This window comes from Diabrotica undecimpunctata, chromosome 3 (assembly GCF_040954645.1).
Source record: "Diabrotica undecimpunctata isolate CICGRU chromosome 3, icDiaUnde3, whole genome shotgun sequence".
Taxonomy (NCBI): Eukaryota; Metazoa; Arthropoda; class Insecta; order Coleoptera; family Chrysomelidae; genus Diabrotica; species Diabrotica undecimpunctata.
In genome coordinates, this window is record NC_092805.1 from 117431038 (window position 1) to 117453357 (window position 22320).

At 31.7% G+C, this 22320-nt stretch overlaps 3 protein-coding genes across 3 annotated transcripts; 1 reads left to right on the forward strand and 2 right to left on the reverse strand.

Annotated features, from left to right (window-relative positions):
- The first annotated feature begins 1010 nt into the window (after positions 1-1010).
- On the forward strand, positions 1011-3304 carry sta (stubarista 40S ribosomal protein SA). The gene is made up of 5 exons (XM_072526715.1): positions 1011-1054; positions 1352-1696; positions 1873-2099; positions 2819-3041; positions 3133-3304. The coding sequence occupies exons 2-5, from the start codon at positions 1381-1383 to the stop codon at positions 3261-3263; spliced, it is 897 nt and encodes a 298-aa protein (XP_072382816.1). The 5' UTR covers positions 1011-1054; positions 1352-1380; the 3' UTR covers positions 3264-3304.
- Positions 3305-10301: 6997 nt separating this feature from the next.
- LOC140436118 (uncharacterized) lies at positions 10302-11559 on the reverse strand. Its single transcript, XM_072524825.1, has 3 exons — positions 11263-11559; positions 11054-11199; positions 10302-10963 (listed from the first exon to the last, which is right to left on the reverse strand). The coding sequence occupies exons 2-3, from the start codon at positions 11190-11192 to the stop codon at positions 10413-10415; spliced, it is 690 nt and encodes a 229-aa protein (XP_072380926.1). The 5' UTR covers positions 11193-11199; positions 11263-11559; the 3' UTR covers positions 10302-10412.
- Positions 11560-18585: 7026 nt separating this feature from the next.
- Positions 18586-21777, reverse strand: LOC140437286 (uncharacterized). Its single transcript, XM_072526716.1, has 3 exons — positions 21650-21777; positions 21067-21219; positions 18586-20812 (listed from the first exon to the last, which is right to left on the reverse strand). Exons 1-3 carry the CDS (start codon positions 21674-21676, stop codon positions 18800-18802), a joined length of 2193 nt encoding a protein of 730 aa, XP_072382817.1. The 5' UTR covers positions 21677-21777; the 3' UTR covers positions 18586-18799.
- Between the last annotated feature and the right edge of the window lie 543 nt (positions 21778-22320).

A 22320-nucleotide genomic window follows, 5' to 3' on the forward strand; every position in this document is an offset into this window, starting at 1 on the left:
AAGAAATTAGTTGAACATGTTCTTTTTGTATTCACATTTTACCGATCTGAGGTATATGCAACAGTTTTCAATTGCAAAGGTACATTTTCTTTGCTGATATGAATAACAGGAGTATCATTGTTATCCTCAAAAGCACATAAGTAAACTCCTTCCACAATAAGTTGTCTCTAGGAAACATAGAAAAATACCATGGAGGAACTAGACAGGTTCATCAATTGCTCATGACACAGGACACAGTACATAAGGTATTCTGAAATAAAATAAAAAAAAGTTAAACTACATAATTATAAAAAAAGTATTACAAATATGTAGGAAAGAGTCATAATTATAATTTTTATTGTATTCAGTTTCCATAGATATTTTACTAGAACCTTGCAGTTCCCAGTTGCCACTTTAAGAGCATATTTTCATATGCCTATGATGATGGAATAGTTCTTATTCTTAGTACCATATAAGCATTAAAAAGTGAACAGGTTCCACAATCAAATGAATTGTAGTTAAATAGGATAAAAATATATATAATTATGTACTCACCTATTAAAATTAATCCAGTCTAGATGCGCCATATTCTTGTTTTTAAGTTATAACATAACCATCAAGGGCAAGGGTGTACCAGTATCACACACTTTTTTTGGGCATTTCGCATTTTAAGGCACTCTAACCTAGCCAAGCTTTTATATGACAGTTAACATACTCTTAAATCAACAAATAAAAATTAAACCTCAATCCTACTTATTTTCTTTTCAGTTTCTTGTTTATTTTGTTTACCATCATTTACCATTTTGTTTATTTGTTTTGTGACTGTGACACGCTTTCAATCCATTTTCAATCACTATTACAATGACAACTGACAGGACGTGACAGATGACAGTAAGGACATAAAAATAAGGTTTGTTTGATGTTTGTTGATTGCTTCACACGTTTTACAACACAGCGCATAATTTTGGACAAAATCGCATAATTTTTGACAGGGAGGTGCATCTTTCCATGCCCAGCCATTGGTAACACTGACACGCTCTTTCTCGTGCAAGTAACCCAAGTGGCATCTTGTCTCGTAAGTTTCGAAAATAATTCATTTTATATTTTTGCCATCCATTAGTAAAAACTGAAAATTTTTAAACCAATAAATAATAAAAATATGTATTTTAATATTAACGTCGATATTATGTCGAGAAAAATTATAATTATTAGAAATTTAAACATATTTAGTATTAACCTGCCTCTTTCTAAACCTAAGTTTTTAGTTATTAGTCAAGTATATAAATATAGGTAGGATTTAAGGATAGTCTTTTTGGTAAATAACATTTTAAACTGTCTGATTTTATATTCAATTTAATCCTCTTTTTTTTAGGTTTATCGTAACTCAAATTAAACGTAAAGATGTCGGGAGGAATCGAGGCTTTAAGCCTTAAAGAGGACGATGTTACCAAGATGTTGGCGGCTTCCACCCATCTTGGAACAGCAAATGTTGATTTTCAAATGGAACAGTATATATACAAACGTCGTCATGACGGTACTCACATTATCAATTTAAGAAAAACGTGGGAAAAAATTCTGTTGGCAGCCCGTGCCATTGTTGCTATTGAACACCCTGGTGAAGTTTTCGTAATTTCATCTCGTCCCTATGGCCAACGTGCTGTTCTTAAGTTTGCTGCCCACACTGGAGCTACCCCTATTGCTGGAAGATTTACTCCTGGTAAGTACATCTGAGAAAATTTCATTTTATTTAGAAGTAGCCTATTGTCCATAATGATGATAACACTAAGGAACCTATGAAATAATGATTTCAATTGAACGTAACTGATGTCACATTTCTATTAAATTGTTTTATTAATGTATTAACATATTGAGGATAACAGTTTTATATTTTAGGTGCCTTCACTAATCAGATCCAAGCTGCATTCAGAGAACCTCGCTTGTTGATTGTTACTGATCCTGCTTTTGATCACCAACCAATTACAGAAGCCTCTTATGTAAACATTCCAGTTATTGCTTTGTGTAATACTGATTCTCCATTGCGTTTTGTTGATATTGCCATTCCCGGAAACAACAAAGCTTCACACAGTATTGGTTTACTTTGGTGGCTTTTGGCTAGAGAGGTATATTTTTTCCCATTCATAGTTTAATGTTTAAAAATTAACAAGTAGATGGATTTAGGTACATCATCTAGAGAACATTGCATTGGAGGTAGCTAAAAAAAACATCCATAGAAGGGAACATTTGCATTTGGTGGTGTTGCCATGTCCTTGTTTATGCCTCATATGTAGAGTTTTATCCCTCAAATATACACAGAAAAAGTTTTGAAACAATACATTTTTGTTTGTATTACATTGTTTTTTGCAATTTTTAATTTATATTTATACTGAAATTTTACTATTCACTGTTTTAAAACCATTTACTTTTTCTTTTTTGATAATTCTAAACTATTATTTTTATACATCTTATTGCCGTTTATTGCATATATGTTTTATTTTTAATGTAAATTTCAACACTGCCAAACACCAATATCTTGTTCTGTTATGCATCATTTGTAGCTATCTTCATTGCGACATTTTCTAGATTTTGTTTGAATTTAGATTAAATGTGTTGCTGTAATTTAAAATTGTAAATTGTTTTGTACCTTTACTAGATCTTGGGTACCAATAATGGTTTATGTAAAACTTTTATTTTTAAAGAAAATATGTATTAGAATGATGAACTTTTTCCCATTGATTATCCATGATTCTCAATAATTTTTCCACCTGAATATAACTCAAAAAAAACTTTTCCCAGATATAGTAAATATCAAATCTTTCATACTGTTACACACTTTTTTTAGGTTCTCCGCCTTAGAGGTATCATTCCACGTGATACCAAATGGGATGTTGTAGTAGATCTTTTCTTCTACCGTGAACCAGAGGAAGCTGAAAAAGAAGAACAAGCTGCTAAGGAAGCTGTGGCTGCTGTTGTCAAACCTGTAGAAATCCCAGCTCCTCTTGAAGGCCAAGACTTAGACTGGAATACTACTGAAACTACTGAATGGAATGCTGAAGTTCCACCAGGTAATTATATATTTTAAATAGCTTTTGCCTTCTAATTTTTTGTATTTGAGAATAATACAATAATCTAATGATACATAATTCTTTGTTTCAGTTGCTCCTGTTGCTGCACCTGCATTTAATGTTGGTGCTACACAAGATTGGGCTTCTGAAGTTGCTCAAGAAGAATGGTCTACAAATCAACCTGCTGCTCCAAATTGGGGAGGTGCCAATGAATGGCGTTAAAAATACTGTTTTGGACCAATAAATAAAAAAATTATATTCAATGTTTTAGTGTTCAAAAAAATATGCCAGTTATCCCATATCCCAATTCCTCACTCAAGATCACTTGATGTATATTCTTATTAGATAGAATGGCTGTAAGCTGACCTAACATTACTGAATTTTTGTTATAGAGAACTAAGTGACATTAAGATTTTTATATCAATTCTTATCAGTCAATGGTGGACTGTAAAAAATCTTTTTACATGACAATACAAAGTATATATAAATGTTGAAAGTAAATGCTTTAGAAAATATATATGAAAAGCAAGCATTCATTTTATATACATAAAAATGTGACATTTTTTACCATTCTCGATAGTAGTAAGTAGTAGCTTAATATACTATAACAATTTATTTAATTCAAAGGCCCAATGGATAATTTGAAAAGTTTATGAAAAGCATAATTTACAAAATTGAGTAAAAATGAAACAATTCAGTAAATTTTCTTGATGAAAACAACTATGGAAAATCTAAGGCTTAGGTTCTTGCTTTGTCCTAGAGTGCTTTTGTATTATTTTGTTGTTGCTAGAATATAAACAACTTTATACTTTGAAAGCAAGTTCTTTTTGTATTCAAAGCATTTTATGAAAAAAGGTACACAGTTTAGGGTTGTGTCAATCGTTCATTTTACAAGGACTGAAGAATCAATCAGTGACCGACTCTGAAAATGATTTAATCATTTCAATTGTTCTTTTGTTTAAATACTTTTTGTTGCCGTTTAAAACAAGTAACTGATTGATTGAGCTGAGTCAACTGAAAACGGTAGTATTGCTTACTGTATTTCATACTATTTATTCTCCTTCATACGTTCATGTTAGTGTGAGTAGGGATTAGATTCTTAAGAAATATTCGGGAAGGTAGAATTTATTATGTTTTTGTTTTTAGGTTCGTACTGTAACTCAGAAATAATTATAAATTTATATGGAAATATGTGCTGCATCCAAATATAAATATTTATTCTCATTGTGCAAATTTTAATTTTGTGATATTTTATGATTTTAACTACTGAATAACTATTAACAACACAAACGAAAGCAATCACTATAGCATATTTTCCAACTGCAATACTCCCGGTCTGTAGCTAAGTCGCTGCCTTCATGCAATTCAATATGTAGTATTTTAATTTTTCAATCATTCAAATGAACGCAGTCATTCAGTCACATGGCATATATCAGAATTCGTCTTAAGTGAGTAATGACTGAGGACCAAAAGTAATGAGATTGAGAGTATTGACTGGGATTTTGTTTTGGTTCAGCCTCTATCGGCAGTGATCAATAGATTAAATCGCGATTGATACAACACTAATACAGTTCATTATTTTACTATTACTATATTTAAGAATTTATTAGGAATCTTGTTCAAAGTCCACAAACTATTAACAGTTCACCAATGCAAGCTCATTTTCATGGTAGAGATTGTATTCTAAACGGTTGTGCTGTTGAAATTCTTTTTATCTACTTATCCCACCCACTGTAGACAGTGTCACTTGATTATGGCACTATATTTTTTACACCAATCTTATATCAATGGTTTAAAGAACAATAATTTCAAGTCCACATTCATTGGTTTCAAGATAATCATCTACCAAAGTTTTGTTTTATCAAATTGTAGGTCATACCTATCTCCATTTTGGAGTCTATGTAGACATACACCGTTTGAACTTTAAATCATGGATATATTCTGTACTTTAATGTTATGTGTGAGTCTGCATAATAATATTCCATTTTCAATGACCACTCCAACTATTTTGTATAGTACCTTTCTTTCTTTCTAGTAAATTCTATAGAGATGATTCATCAGATTTAGCTAGTATCCATATCTCTGTAACCAGATATTTCAAAAACGGGATTATCAGTGTCCTGTACGTTATTAAGCCCGGGACAGATCTACCATACAGCCTTCCGGTCATATATAGTTTGGCGGCTATGTACCTCTGTATACATGGAGGGGTGGATAATTGAAAACTATTATATCTTTTGTAAAATTTGGAGTTATAATCTGACTCTTCATTATAATGTATTACCATTGTTGTCAACCCATGACCTCATATATGAACTCTTCTGTATATAAAGTTTTGGTCATTGGCTAGGATATGTTACAGTAGGCGGTACAATAGGACTAGCGCGAAGCTTTATACTAAGTTATCTATATTTTTAAAATTGAATAAAGTAATTTTATTACCTATTTATATTTACAAATTATATTCAAATTATTCAATGAATTATTATGTTTGCTCCTAGCGCCACCTGTTAACGTATTAACAAAGCATACTTTGTTTACTTCCGTGACAGACCTGTCAAATTCAAACGAAATATTATATTATAATAAAATATAAATAAATATTATTTGATAGTAAATTTAATTATTATATAAACTAAATTATATGTTTCACAATAGTAATTGGATTTATATGAAATTATTTTAAAACGAGAAATGTGTTCAAAATTTAAACAGATGATTCAATATTGTTATTAATCGGATGTCATTTCTGACCTTTAAATTTTGACAATCGTTGCGAGTCAAATCTTTTATTGACAAATATTTTAATTTTTTACTTTTTAATGTCTGTATTTTGTTTGCTATTTTTCATGCAGTTTTGCTGAAGCAGTAGGCTGAGAACAGGTAACTTTTCTTTTACAAGTAATGTGTTTTTGTATGAATAGTTTTTCAGTCCCTTGTATAGAAGCAAACGAGTTTTCTCTTTTCCATGTTCGTTTCTTCTACTATTTTATTTCGTTCCTCCTTTGTCTCTTGGCTTGAAGCAGAAACATTGTGTTCTTTCTTATCGCCAGAATTCTTCATCTTCAGGCACTATTTTTTCTGACTCTTCTGGGGTATTATTATTATTATATTATTTTGTATTTTAGTTATCGTTGTTCTTTCATTAAAATGTTTTTTCAAGAAACTTACTTGATCGGCGTAGTTGCACCTCTTTGTTAGGTAGGCATCAGATTGATCGACCGACCACGATCAACCGTCCGACGGCGATCAACCAAATTTTGTATTTTTATTTTTAAACTCATAAACTGTGTTCCATCGACCGACCGACCGTTAGAAAGTTCGAGGGTGTAGCAACATAACCACATTTTTCATTTTTGTAATATTATTTTACCGGGCTTTTTGTAGAATATTGAATTATGGATATAATTAGCAGCGATAATTCTACTGATAAATTGTTTATCACTTATTTGATGTGGAGACGTCTTCGTAGGCGTAGGACAGTTTGGGTGCGAGATATTTTTTTAAAAAGACACCAACAAGGAGAATTCTTTGTGTTATATCCCATTCTATTAAATGATTGTATTAAATTTCAAAATTATTATCGCATGAGCAAGCCCTGTTTCAAAAAACTTGTAGAATTGGTAGAGCCTAATTTTTGTATTTAATATACAAACTGCAGAAAAACTATTGGCTTTTTAGAACGTCTTACTGTTACTATAAGGTTAGTATCTAAAATCAGTAAATACAAAATCACAATGTAATTTATAAAATTTTATATACCTAGCTATGTTTATACATCATTTTTTTATTTTAGATTTTTGGCAACAGGGGAGTCATTTGCGTCTGCCTCATATCGTTTTCGAATCAGTCCAAATGCAATTTAAATTATAATTGAAAAAATGTTAAAACTGATATATGAGTCTCTTAAAGATATATATTTAAAATTCCCTGAAAAAGAAGATTGGTGTAGTATTGCAGGATTTCGAATGAAAAAATATTTTCCCAACTGTGCAGGTGCTGTAGATGGAAAACATATCAGAATTCGAAAACCAAGTAATTGTGGTTCACTATATTTTAACTACAGATTATATCATTCCATAGTTTTACTAAGTATAGTCTTCTTCTTCTTCTTTGTCAACCATTTTCCATCCACTCCTGAATGTAGGTCTCTCCCAATTGCATCCATCTTTCTCTATCTTACGCCCATCTAATCCACTGTTTGCCTGCCACTGTTCTTATGTCATCTACCCATCTTTTTTGAGGTCTTCCCGTGCTTCTTGTTGTCGTCCTTGGTCTCCATTCTAGAATTCTCCATGTCCACCAGTTGTCATTATATCGGGCTACGTGACCTGCCCAGCGCCATTTCATTTTTGCAATTTCTTCCACAATATCCCTAATCTTCGTTCTACGTCTTATCTCGGTGTTTCTAATCTTGTCTCTTAGTGATATTCCAAGCATGATTCGTTCCATTGGTCTTTGCGTTGTTTATAATTTTTTAGCAGATTTTTTGGTAAGGGCTACTGTCTCCAAACCGTAAGTACAAACTGGTAGTATGCATGTGTTATACACCTTTTTCTTTAAGTTTACAGGAATGGAGGTGTTTTTCAAGATATATGCTAATTTGCCGAAAGCGCCCCATGCCAGTTGTGTTCTTCTTTTAATTTCAGCATCTTGATTTGGTTTTCCTAGTTTGATAACATGACCTAGATATACATAATGTTCAACATTTTCTATGGTATGATTTTGTATTGTTATATTTGTCTGCTCTCGGCTCAGTATTTTTGTTTTGCTGTAGTTCATTTTTAAGCCTACCGCTCCTGAAACTGCATTTAATTGTTGTAACATATCATTTAGTTCTTGGATATTGTCGGCTATTAAAACTATGTCATCTGCGAATCGCAAGTGGTTTAAGTATTATCCGTCGACGTTGATACCCTTATTGTTCCATTCTAGTTTCTTAAAAATGTCTTCTAGAGCAAGGGTAAATAGTTTGGGAGAGATGGTGTCTACTTGTCTTACTCCCCGTTGTAGTCTTATGGGATTAGTTTTTGTGCTTTCGTCCAGCTTTATCTGCATGGTGGCATTTTCATATATGTTTTTAATTATGTTAGTGTATCTTGAGTCTATACGTGCATTGCATAAGTATAGTGGATGTGAATTATAAATTTGTAGTTGTAGATGTGGGTTCTATGGGACGAAATAGTGATGGGGGAATTTTTGAAAACAGCACATTTGGACAGTTATTTAACAGCAATCAAATAAAGCTACCCAATGATTCTCCTATTGAAGAAAATGGTCAGTCTATACCATATGTATTCATTGGTGATGAAGCATTCCGCTTAAGAAAGCATTTCATGAAACCATTCCCAAGAAGATCCCTTGATAGAACAAGGAAAATTTTTAATTATAGATTAGCTTTTGCAAGGGGAGTTTTGGAATGCACATTTGGTATATTAGTTTCAAAATTTCGGATATTTGAAAGCGCTATCAATGTGAATCCTACAAAAGTAGACGATATAGTGTTAAGTGCTGTAGTATTACACAACATGATAATAACTGTTGATAAACTCATAAATGAAGGCAATGAATCCCAAATAAACTTTAATTCAGGTGCTTTAGTAGATCTCCATAGTGCACATATCACACATGGAAATTTAAATCAATCTACAAGTTTAGCCCGAAGAATAAGAGACTATTATGCAGAATATTTTTCTTCAACTGGAAAAGTATCTTGGCAAGATGAAAAAATTTTTATGAATAATGAAGACAATTAATACTAAAAGAGGATTGTTGAATTCATTTTACACTTTGTAATTTTTAATAAATAGTATTACTCTGTAGCAGTGGCGGCTTTTGGGGGTAGGCAGGATAGGCCGGGCCTACCCAATAATTTTAAGAGTTCTAAAATTGAAAAACATATATTCAAAAATTATGTTAATGCATGTAAATAACTTTTAAATGTACTAAATCACTCAATATATTAGCGTCCGTTAAAACAACTATGTTATTATATTACCACAGAAAGCATCGAATCGCATTCAGGCGTTTTAAATATCATTAATAGGCCCGATCGGAAGTGGCCAACCCAGCGCACATAAGATCCCCGTACAAAAAGCGTTTGAAGTTAAGCAGCTTGCCGGACAACGATTTATATTGTTGTGTTTATGCTTGCTGTTTAGGGGCACCAGACGATCGGGCCTACGGCCACTATCGTTGTCACTTGTAACGTAATTATCGAATTGTAATATAAATTTCCTTTTAAATTATGATAAAAAAATATGTAACAATATATAATTATTGTAACATATTTTTTAACAAACCTTAGAAACAAACAACACAATTGTAACTCTCACACAAAAAAAATATGTATTACACACACTGGCGGCTACAGAAATTTTTTTGGGGAGGTCATGGATCTTGAGGGTGATTACTTTTCTCTGATGCAAGGTCACTTTTAATCTTACCACCAATAGGATAAGTGGGTTTTCAAATATGTTTAACGGGAGGGGGATGGTCATGACCCCTCCCTCTGGATCCACCACTGATTACACATAGCTATATGTAATTTGCTGGCTTGGCCTACCCAAAATTTTACCACACCAGCCGCCACTGCTCTGTAGTTGAATTTTTATACTTTTTGTGGATGGTTTATTTTTAAGAAGTGTAATATGAAAGTAGTGTTTTATTTTCTGAGGATTTACAAATACATCAGATATATATATATATATATATATATATATATATATATATATATATATATATATATATATATATATATATATATATATATATATATATATATATATATATATTACATTAGGTATGTGAACATAACATCTAAATATATAAAGATGTTTCAGATCAATTTTTTGATCAGATGCATCTTTTTTCCTCACTGGTAAATATATGATGAGATACACAGTAGTATTAGCTGTTCATGTCTACATTTGTTTTGCACAAAATATTGAGTTTTTTCCAGAATAGTTTGACTATATCTTTCGGGTCTACCATTCTGTTCTGAACTAAAGAAACAATTAGTTCATGTTTTATGCCTCTATTTTAAAAAGTCTCTAATCTACTATTCAGAAGGTGAAGCGATATAGGTTTATTTAAAATATATACTGAATTGCCAATATAACAGAGAGTCAGATAAAATTAAATTATTAGAATTTTTCACCAAACAAGAAAAAACAATTTGTTTAATTTATTAATGTTTGTATTTATGAAAGATTTATAAAGTGAAAATTGAAATACCAATAAACTTACTTTAAACTTTAATTGTGGCTTATTCCCATTAATATAATAATTAGGTTTATTAGGATATATACAAAGATGTATTAAATTAAAATTTTATTTTATTTAATTTAATTTTCTGATTAAAAATTTATTTTATAACAACTCTTCTATTAATTCCAAAGTTTTTCTATTAAAGAGTCTTTGATTGTCTGGTGTCATTGCCTCCACATCATCCACTAAGCTCAATAAAAATAGCTCACTTGAACTGTTCTTTTTCGTTCTTGAATTTAATTCCTTTTGTTTCATTATTTCTATATATTCAGACATCTGCTTATCCACCTCCTTTGCTGATATTTTCCTTTTTTTGTTTTTAGGTGATGTACATGAAACATCCTCCTGTTCTTGGGTGTCTTCCACATACACCCTAATGGTTTCATCCTCATCTGTTTCTAAAAACCCCTCTTCATCTGGTTGAAACGATTGACAACTACCTGATTTTTCAGATGGTGGCAATGAATCAAAAGGTTCAGGAAGTGGTACATTTGATTTGGTAGGCTGAATGTGTCTTTCCAGAAAAGTGAGGTGGTCAAAATAGACCCACTTCTTTATAGGCTTTGCACCACTTCCTGATGGGGCTTCATATTCGTGTCTCCGTTTCCTATACCCCGCTGGTAACATTTGCCACTTTTTTACACAGATTGGAACTATAAAAAAAGGAAAAATTACACATTTGACATAAATCACATATTTCTAAACTTAAAATGGAATTATATACATACAAATAAAATATTTACCTGTCTTATTCAATCTGCTGGCTATAATTTGCCACAAGGAATCAGATAAGTCTCTATTGGAGTATCCAGGCTGAGACTGATCATACAAAACATTCGCTCTGACGAAACATATCATGAGTCTATTTCCGAAGTACTCCATTTATTCACTAAAAAAATACAAGTTTGAATAACCCATTTTTCTAATTTTAACAATATAACATATAACTTACCATCTTCAGAATTGTTAGAACTCATACTTATTTTGTATGGACTAAAGCACGCAAAAACAAATTAATGGTAATGCTTCTTCTTAATCTTTTTTTAGGGGTATGTCCTTGACAATAACTGATCCAGTTTACTTTGGGGATACACACTTTTTGTCTGATAGTAACGCTCATAGATTAGGTGGTAACGCTAATAAAAATGTAAAGAAAAACAACAAACAAAAATTTGATAGGTTAATTAAAACTTTTGATATGTCAGTGGTCAATGTCATTGCTCAGAACACTACAAATGAATGCGAAATGTTCCATATTCATCGACCAAACGATCAAAAATTCCAACAAGTCCGAACTTCAAAACTGGACGATCGCGGTCGGTCGCCGTAAAGGCAGCTTTACATCTAGGCTATGCAAGTCTCATGCTATGCAAGTCCGTCTTGCATGGCACATCTCTTGCCTAGCTTGACCTTTTTACATCAGAGATATTTCTGTGCAAAAGGGTGAAGGATGTCAACCAAAGAAAAGAAAACATTGTTATTGTTGAATATTGCTGTTGTAGCAATAATCATGAAAAATAATAAAAAAAGAAAACCTAGAAAATGCTGGGTCAAACCTTGGTTGAATGCAGGACTGGGAAATTTGAAGTTACCCCAAGAGTTCTTGGATGCTAGAGACCTTCAAAGTTTTAAAAACTTTCTTCGAATGAACGAGTCCACTTTCCTTAAGCTCCTGGAAAAAATTAATCCCTTAATTCAGAAAAGAGATACCAATTTTCGCCAGTGCATTCCATCAAGGACAAAATTAATTATAACTTAAGGTATCTGGCAACTGGTGAAACGTTTCGATCTCTAATGTACAATTTCAGAGTATCAGAATCAGCTATATCTCAATTTATTCCCATTGTGTGTAGGGCAATTTATGATATATGCTAAAGATAGAGATAAGGTTATGTTTTATTCTATAATCTATTATAAATTGTTATGTTGGCAACATGAATTTTAACGATAAATTGCAAGAAAATAGCATGAAAAATAGAACATGTTCTAATTTTTCGTCTAGCACAGGAATTGCATGGAAATAGCCCGTGGGCATGCGCAGTTCCATGATCTGTCTTGCATGGCTCTTGCCTAGCATGAAAATAGCATAATGTAAAACTGTCTTAAGTGATGGACGGTCCACCAGTCTGACTCTGCGCATACATTTTCGTAGATTCTTAATGTTGGTCGATCGTGGACGGTCGGTCTGGTCGAGCAGTCTGATTCCTCCCTTCCTTAAGGTGCAGTCTCTCTTATGCGATTGTCGCATGCGTTCGACGCAAGCAGCAGTCGCAAGCGATTAACGCACTGGTTGGGGTGGTCTCTCTTGAGCATTTAGACGCATGCGATAGATCAGCTGATATTGAACTAAACGGCGGGAATTTTTATAATAATGGAGCATCTACAGAGACAAGTTTATCTTCATATATTAAAAGAGCAAGAATTGGAGGAGAACATTTTAAAAATGATGCTAAATAACACAAAAAAGGGTAAAACTCATGAGATGTATGTGAGGAGGGTTGAAGAAGGATACCAATCCAATTTAATGAGTAAATATCTGGTTGATGATGAAACCAAATTTCATAGTTTCTTTCGCTTGACGAAAAATCAGTTTGATTTTGTATTATGCTCTATTAAGGAAGATATAACGAAATCTCCTTCAAAAATGGTAAAAAGATGTTATGTATTTAATGAGGCACCGACTATTGTACAAAACTATTTATTAAACGATACAGTGGTTACAAACATACATTATGGATGGATCCGTAGACCCACGGCGTTCCATCACCTAACCTCACTATCGACCTCTAGTCTTTTCCACAGTGTCTCTTATTCCGCTGCCGGACTCATATATAACATCTCCTCCCTCGTTAGAGATCAAGTTTAATGGGAGCTTTTACTAGTCTTCCAGAGCGCGTTCTAATATTGCAATCATTGGATGTTTCATCACTCGGTATAGATGTGTTTGTTTCTTCTTGTGATGAACTTGGAATGGGCTCCTTCGGTTCTAATTGAATAGGCTCGTTTTTCAAATTTGGATTCACTGGGATTTCAATTGTAACACTGTCACGTAACACTGGCACATCATCACTCACTATAGGAGGTTCCGCTTGAGCTTCATTAGAATCTGGGATTCTATCTTCACCTCTGTCTTTTCTCATATCATTTGCGTGTGTAAATTTTATTACACCATTACTACATACTAGATAAGTACAATAACTTAAAATTTTCATTATCTTTCCTTTCTGCCATAATTTTGTTTGTTTGTTTTTAATATAGACACTTTCATTTACTTTATACCATGTATGCCAATTTTTAATTGGGATAGATGCATGCTTACTATTATGACAAGAAGGTTTCAACATATTAAATCTAGTTCTAGGACGCACTTTAAAAATACTTTCACTTGGAGAAATCCCTGTAGCTGTTGTAGGAGTTGTTCTATAAGAGAATAAAAAGTTTTGAATTTTCTGAATAACCAATCGATTATTATCTCCTCTCTCTTAATAGTCACAGGGTTTTTTCCAAATTTTTCTTTACTATTTGAACACTACGCTCCGCAGCACCATTACTTTGAGGGTGATATGGAGGTGTCTTCAATGGTTTAATTCCATTTGCTTGACAAAATGCCACAAATTCACTGGAATTGAAAGGAGGTCCATTGTCTGAGACTAATTCGACAGGAAGACCAATTACAGTAAACATATCTCTTAATTTTGATATAGTTTCTGATGCCTCTGTACCATTTGACATTAATTTTACATCTAACCATTTTGATTTCTGATCGATTTAAATTAAAAATGTGTACTTAAATTTAACAAAGAAATCTATATATATACTCTGTAAAAGTTGTGTGGTGCAGACGGCCACGGACATAATTCCTTGCTTGAATTTGTGAAATTTTGACATTGTTGACATACATTACAACATGATATGAATTTTTCAATATGTTCATTCACATTTGGCCACCAACAATATGAACGTACCAACATTTTAGTACGAACAATACCATTATGTTGTTCGTGAAATAAGTCTAACACCTTATCTTGTAATTGATTTGGAATAACTACTCTATTTCCCACTAGGATACAATTTTGTTCAATTGATAATTCATTTCTACGTTTAAAGTATGGTTTCAAAGATTCATCACTCACTTTCCTAGGCCAACCTGATAAAATGAAATCTTTTACTTTTAATAACAACAAATCTTTGTTTGTTTCATTTGCAATATGACACGCGTTTAAAGGCATTTGATCTACCAAACTAAAAGAATACAAATAGTATGTAATTTTTGTATTATCACTACAGGGTAAACGTGATAAACCATCAGCATTGTTAATTGCTGCCCCCTTTTTGTACTGAATATCATACTGATAACCTGACAGAGTGATAGCCCATCTTGTAATTCTTGCAGCCGCCGAAATTGGAATTCCTTTATTTTTTCCAAAGATAAACTGTAATGGCTGATGATCTGTAATCAGTATAAATTTACGACCATAAAGATATTTATGAAATTTATTTAAAGCAAACATAATAGCAAGGGCTTCCCTTTCCAAATTACTATACTTTTTTTCTGTACTAGACAGTGTACTTGATGCAAACATGACAGGTTTCTCTACATGACCAATTTTAAGTCATAAACACAACCAACACCATAACTACTTGCATCACATGTGACATAAATTGGAAGAGATGGATCATAATGAGTAATAACACTATTAGATGTTAACCACTTTTTACTTTCTTGAAATACTTTATCACATTCAGGTGACCAGCTACTACTGAAATTAATATTATTTTGACACAGTTTGTATAATGGTTTTAATTTGGAAGGCAACATCGGGATAAACTTTCCATAGTAGTTTAGCAAACCTAAATATGACTTTAATTCAGTTGTATTCTTTGGTGTTGGAGCTGAGTTAATTGCTAGTATTTTTTCTTCAGTAGGATGTATTCCTTTGGCATCTATAATATGACCTAAAAATTCTACTTTAGTTTCGAAAAATTTACACTTATTTACATTAATTTTTACATCATAGTCATGTAAATGTTTCAACACTTTTCTGACATTGTCATAACAATCTATAAGTGACTCACCATATACTAGAATATCATCTAAGTAACATTTAGTATTTTGTACCCCTGCCAAAATACTATCCATCACCGACTGAAAAATACCTGGTGCAGAGCTGATACCATAAGTTAGTCTAGTGAAGGCAAACAAACCTATATGGGTGTTTATTACTAACATTTTTTGTGTATTTTTACTGACCTTTAGCTGTTGATAAGCACCTTTTAAATCTAAAACCGTAAAGTATTTATGTCTGCTTAGACATGCGAAGATATTTTCTGGTAATGGTAATGCGCATGATCACTATCTAAGACTTTGTTTAATGTTTTTTTAAAATCTACACAAATTCTTAGTTCCTCAGACAATTTTTTTTGGAACTACTACTATGGGACTAGCCCAGTTACTGTAACTGACTTTTTCTAAAATTCCTAACTCCACTAGTTTTTTTATTTCCAATTCAACTTTATCTTTTAGGGCAAATGGCATATCATAGGCCCTATGAAAAATGGGTTGCGCATTTTCTTTTAAATTTAAATCAATTTCAAAACCCTTAATGAATGAATTATTATTCTCATCAAAATTTGATTTAAATTCCTTTTTTAATTGTGAAATTAAACTTGAAGTTTCAAGGTTTTCCAATTCCAGCTGACTAACAAATTCATTATGTGAACAGTTAACTATTTGTCTCCAATTAGGATGCAATACATTTAACCAATTCCTACCCAACAGTGGAGTAAAATTATGTTTACTTTCTAAAATGACAATAGGTAATTTTATAGTATCGTTTTTATGTTTTACTAATACATCAGTTTCTCCCACAATGTTTACCCCCTCGCCAGTTAATACCTTTAAACAATACTTAACAGAATAAATATTTAAAGCTGATAAAAACTTTTTAAAGTCCTTTATATGAATTACTGTACGACATGCACCTGTATCAATGTCAAATAAAATTGAATTACCTTCTACTTCTAATACTATTTTCTCTGGAGCTGAATTTTCAGGTTCCAATGAAGACAAGAAACCTAGAAATAATGAATTTTCCTCCTCACTTTCATCCTGTATATCATCTTCTTCTAACAAACTAACTTTCGAACGACATACTGCACTTGTATGTCCCACTTTCTTACAACTGAAACATTGCCATGCTTTGGCTGGACATTTTGATGAGTCATGTTTTCTACCACATCTAAAGCATGACTTGGGTTGGACATTACTTCTACCAGTTTGATGGCCATCATCTTTCTTCACTGTAGCTTCCCTCTTTCTGAACATTACTTTATCTAACTTCCCTTCTATTGTCGCTACATTTTCCTGTTCCATCCTTCTAACTTGACCTTCTGTAAGTTCTATTTACAACGCTATCTCATAAGCTCTTTCAAAGGAAATGTTGTCTTCTGCCAGGAGTTTACGTCTTATTTGAACTTATCGTACACCACATACAAACCTGTCTCTGAGACATTCTTTCAAAAATTGCCCAAATTTACAATATTGAGCAACACTTTTCAGTTTTGACACAAAACTTTTAATATCCTCCTGAGGCTCTTGATTTGTATTGTAAAATTTATACCTTTCAGCGATAACTAACCGCTTTGGACTATAATGTTCAATCAGAACTCTTTTTAACTCCTCAAATGTTTTTGAACTTGGTACCTCTGGTGCTAATAAGTCTTTTAAGACACTGTAAGTCTCTCCGCCAATTAAAGAAATTAATAATGAAACTTCCTTGTCTTTTTCCACTACATTACATATAAACAACTGCTCAAGTCTCTCTATATAAGAGGTGATATCACTTTTCGCAGGATTGAACTGCTCAATGTATCCAATTAACGACATTTTTCGACTTTTGCGTGGATTCTTTCTGTGACTCGTCTCCAAATATGTTATGTATTTAATGAGGCACCGACTATTGTACAAAACTATTTATTAAACGATACAGTGGTTACAAACATACATTATGGATGGATCCGTAGAGTAGACCCACGGCGTTCCATCATCTAACCTCACTATCGACCCCTAGTCTTTTCCAGAGTGTCTCTTATTCCGCTGCCGGACTCATATATAACAAAAGAGTTATAACACAGTATAGACAATAACAGTTGTTATCTATACTGTGGTTATAACACCAGAAGAAAAACTTGCTGTCACATTAAGGTTAGTTGGTAGAAAATGTTGCTTCCAGTGTTACCAATGGCTGGGCATGGAAAGATGCACCTCCCTGTCAAAAATTATGCGATTTTGTCCAAAATTATGCGCTGTGTTGTAAAACGTGTGAAGCAATCAACAAACATCAAACAAACCTTATTTTTATGTCCTTACTGTCATCTGTCACGTCCTGTCAGTTGTCATTGTAATAGTGATTGAAAATGGATTGAAAGCGTGTCACAGTCACAAAACAAATAAACAAAATGGTAAATGATGGTAAACAAAATAAACAAGAAACTGAAAAGAAAATAAGTAGGATTGAGGTTTAATTTTTATTTGTTGATTTAAGAGTATGTTAACTGTCATATAAAAGCTTGGCTAGGTTAGAGTGCCTTAAAATGCGAAATGCCCAAAAAAAGTGTGTGATACTGGTACACCCTTGCCCTTGATGGTTATGTTATAACTTAAAAACAAGAATATGGCGCATCTAGACTGGATTAATTTTAATAGGTGAGTACATAATTATATATATTTTTATCCTATTTAACTACAATTCATTTGATTGTGGAACCTGTTCACTTTTTAATGCTTATATGGTACTAAGAATAAGAACTATTCCATCATCATAGGCATATGAAAATATGCTCTTAAAGTGGCAACTGGGAACTGCAAGGTTCTAGTAAAATATCTATGGAAACTGAATACAATAAAAATTATAATTATGACTCTTTCCTACATATTTGTAATACTTTTTTTATAATTATGTAGTTTAACTTTTTTTTATTTTATTTCAGAATACCTTATGTACTGTGTCCTGTGTCATGAGCAATTGATGAACCTGTCTAGTTCCTCCATGGTATTTTTCTATGTTTCCTAGAGACAACTTATTGTGGAAGGAGTTTACTTATGTGCTTTTGAGGATAACAATGATACTCCTGTTATTCATATCAGCAAAGAAAATGTACCTTTGCAATTGAAAACTGTTGCATATACCTCAGATCGGTAAAATGTGAATACAAAAAGAACATGTTCAACTAATTTCTTCCTCAGAAACTGAAGACATAAAAGTTTGCAAATTATTTGCCAAGTTATTTTCTTTACTTAAAATATTATCAGGAAAATAGGATATTTTGAAAAATATACATCATTTGTAATATTTTAGCTTTAATAATCAGTTATGAATGGTACTTACAAGTAAACAACAGATTAAATATCTTAAACTAATGTAAATTATTCTATTAAAACAAAAACATAGGTATACTTAAAGTAGAAACATACTATATTAAAATACAAGCTACTGATTGTCTTTCCATGTATTATGGCCTAGCATTTTTTTGGATGGTATGAATTTTAAGCAACCGCCATTCTTTTCAACTCCTGCTTTGGTTGCCAAAATAGCCTTTGCTGTTGAAGAGTTTAATAAATTCCGTTTGTCACTTTTTATGTTAAACAAATCACTAAATATACGTTCTACACTAGCATTAGAGAATGGCAAAACAAAAAGTAGCTGTAGCGTTTTTTTTAAATTCGGAAATAAAAAAGCATTAGCATCATTTTTTAAATTAAATATTTGAGACCAATATTGCTCACAGTCATCTGAATTTAAATTTAATTTTTCAAAGTCTAATAAAGCGTGTCTTCTCCATTCATTATCTAACTCCTGAATATTAACATATTCTTTTAAAATAGGGAATTGATTAGTTACACATTGTAATGATTTTATTTCAAAGCTTTGTGCAATTTTGGGATCCAATATTGAAATTATTTTATAGATAGGGTCGTTAAAGGTGAATCGATTTTTAATATTACTAACTAACTCTATATAGAATTCTAAAATACATTTAAAAAAACTATCAAATTCTTTTTGGTTCAAATTTGGCTTTTTTTTTAATTCTTTCAAGCTTTCTGTTGCAGCAACTCCTATATAAATATCATGTAAACTAACAAAATTTGTAGGGTTTTCATGGTTAAGTCTAAATATGTCGTTGGTTCTTTTTATTACAGACATCTTTATAAAATTAGAACACAGCGTTCTCAACAGAGTTTCAGTTTGTGGCTGAACCTTACAAAGAAGTGGTTTTTCTGACTGAAAGAGTAAATTGAAATCTGTCATTAGTCCTAAAGAATATGACATAAACTCTAGATACACCGGTGTGAACAAATTTGACATGGTTTCCAACATTGTTTCTGTTGTAATTGACGGGTCTTCAAATACATACTCTGTCAAATATGCTCTAAGTGGCTCATATTGCTCAAGTACTCTATCGACACATTCTTTAATAGATAACCATCTTGTTATGGCTGGAGAGAGTATCTTGTGAATTTTCACTTGAAAAAAATTTTGGAACTCTATAAATTTGTGTCTCCTCAAAGCACTCCTATTAAAATGACTGCCTATGTTCCGTAGCAGATCTTCCACATGCCTAGGTAATTTTAAACAGGCTTTTGATGTAGCTAAATGTGCCATATGACATGAGCATCTAATGCATACTATGTGTGGAAATTCTTCTTTTAACTTGGAAAATACAGAGTTAAACTCTCCAACCATAACATTGGTGGTATCTGATGAAAACCCTACAAAATTAGTCAGTGGAATATTCTTTGAAGTTAAACAGTTCTTTAGAATACCATATAAATCACTAGCTGTTGATCCATGAGCCTCGACAAGATCAAAAAATTGTGTTTTGGTTGAATTATTTTCATAAATTATAGTAGTGAATGCACATTGCTTTTTTACTGAAATATCAGTAGTTTCATCCATAACCAAAGAAAAAAAACATCCTGGCTCCCTTAATTTAATATATAGTTCTTCAAGAAAATTATACCCCAAGTTATTGCAAATAATTGACTTAGCTTTGGTTCGTTTTAAGTGTAATTGTTTAGCAATTTTCGAGTCATAACATATATTTTGAATTAAAGGAGTTAGGGTGTCTACTAATAAAAATGGCAGGTTATTGCTTGCCAACAAGGCACATAACTTTAACTCTGCCGTTTTTACAGCTACATCATCAGCATTTGGTTTATACAATTCAGTGAGTTTAGTATTGCTCGCCACTTTTGTCCAATTTAATTTATGCCTTTCACTTATTGAATGTTTTAGTAATACACTTTTATGAGCTACAATATCACAATCACATACCTTGCAATAGGCGTACTCATTACCCTCAGATGATGGTTGTTTTATTGATTTTTCTAACCAATTCTTAAACTGTGGTACACTTTTCCAAGAGCTGTTAAAAGTCTTCTTTTTTTCACTCTTTGATGCTTTCTCTATTTTTATTTTCTTTTTTGCTGGTGTAGGATCATTCTAAAAATATAATCATAATTTAGATGGTGTAAATCAATAAAATATTAGTCAAAGTCAAATACAAATGTATTTCACTACTGTAGTAGTTTTAAATCTTTCTCATATTATACCTAATTTCTGTAATTATATCTGATATTTGTAGTTTATAGTTTAATTTAATTATATTATCTATATAATTTTAATAAATAAATACGATATGAAGTCTGTGTTTTTATGTAATTTTTATAAAATTATCAATTGCTTCAATACATTACCATAGTATCGCCATTGTCACTCATAATATGAGAATGTGTGGGAGCAGGATAAATAGGGGAGCCTTCAACTTGATGACTGCAACCTGGCTTTTCTACATCAAGTGGTACTGGGGAATCTTTCTGCTTATTTGTCTCTGTTTCCTGATGTTTACTCTAAAAAACAATTTGCTTTATTAAAACACAAAATTTAATTTTAAGAAGCTTAAAAGATCTATACAAAATCTACTGAACTTTTACCTCTCATTCACAGCAGGTATATGTTGGTAATTTTGATTTTTGAAGAAGCATAAAGATATTGTAAACTATATGGTACTTAAAAAAACCAATAAGTACCATTAATTATTGTATAGGAAATGATTTTTTGATGTGAACAAAAAATAATTATTTTAAACTATTGAACATGCATCCTAGAAGGTACAAATTTAGTTATGGTTAATGCTTATGTGATTTCTCTATTATATATATATATATATATATATATATATATATATATATATATATATATATATATATATATATATATATATATATATATATATATATATATAAATGATTGTAACTTTTAACTATTTTTTATATTTACCTTAAAACTGAAAAGCCACTTATCCATTTTCTATATATTTTTTAGTTTCTTTGCACAAACACAACACACAAAGTAACAGTTGAAGAAGTACACTTGAATAATTAATTTTTTTTTTCAATTTGTGCCTTATATTTATATATGTAATTTAATGTGAAATCCCTGTAAATACAAATGTGAAGTACCTACCTACTCAAATATATGTGAAACCTTTCCTTCAATGTGTATTGATTGGGTATTGTCAGATAGGGGGATTTTTCTGGTGAGAAATATTTGCTTGGGGAATAACAGGGCACTTTATAGTTAGATTCTTACTACAAAGAATGAAAAATGATTTTAATGTAAATGTTATTTATATTATACAAATGACCTTTTCCTTTTCAGTACCTTTCAATAATTGCTCCCTCCAAATAATGGTGAAATTTTTAAAACAAATTTATTTTTTGGTTTTGAGATATTTAATATGTCTTGGCAGACCTCACCCGCCTACTCCTGTTACTATGGGAAATTGAGATTCATATACTTGTTATGCAGTTTTTTTCGGTTTCTTACAAATTATTACATATATAGAAATTATTACATTTTATGATCTGACAAAGTAAGGAATAGAGATTCCTATAATTTTGTTAGATACACTTCTAGATGTTAACCTATGGTATTATTCTATGGCCTCA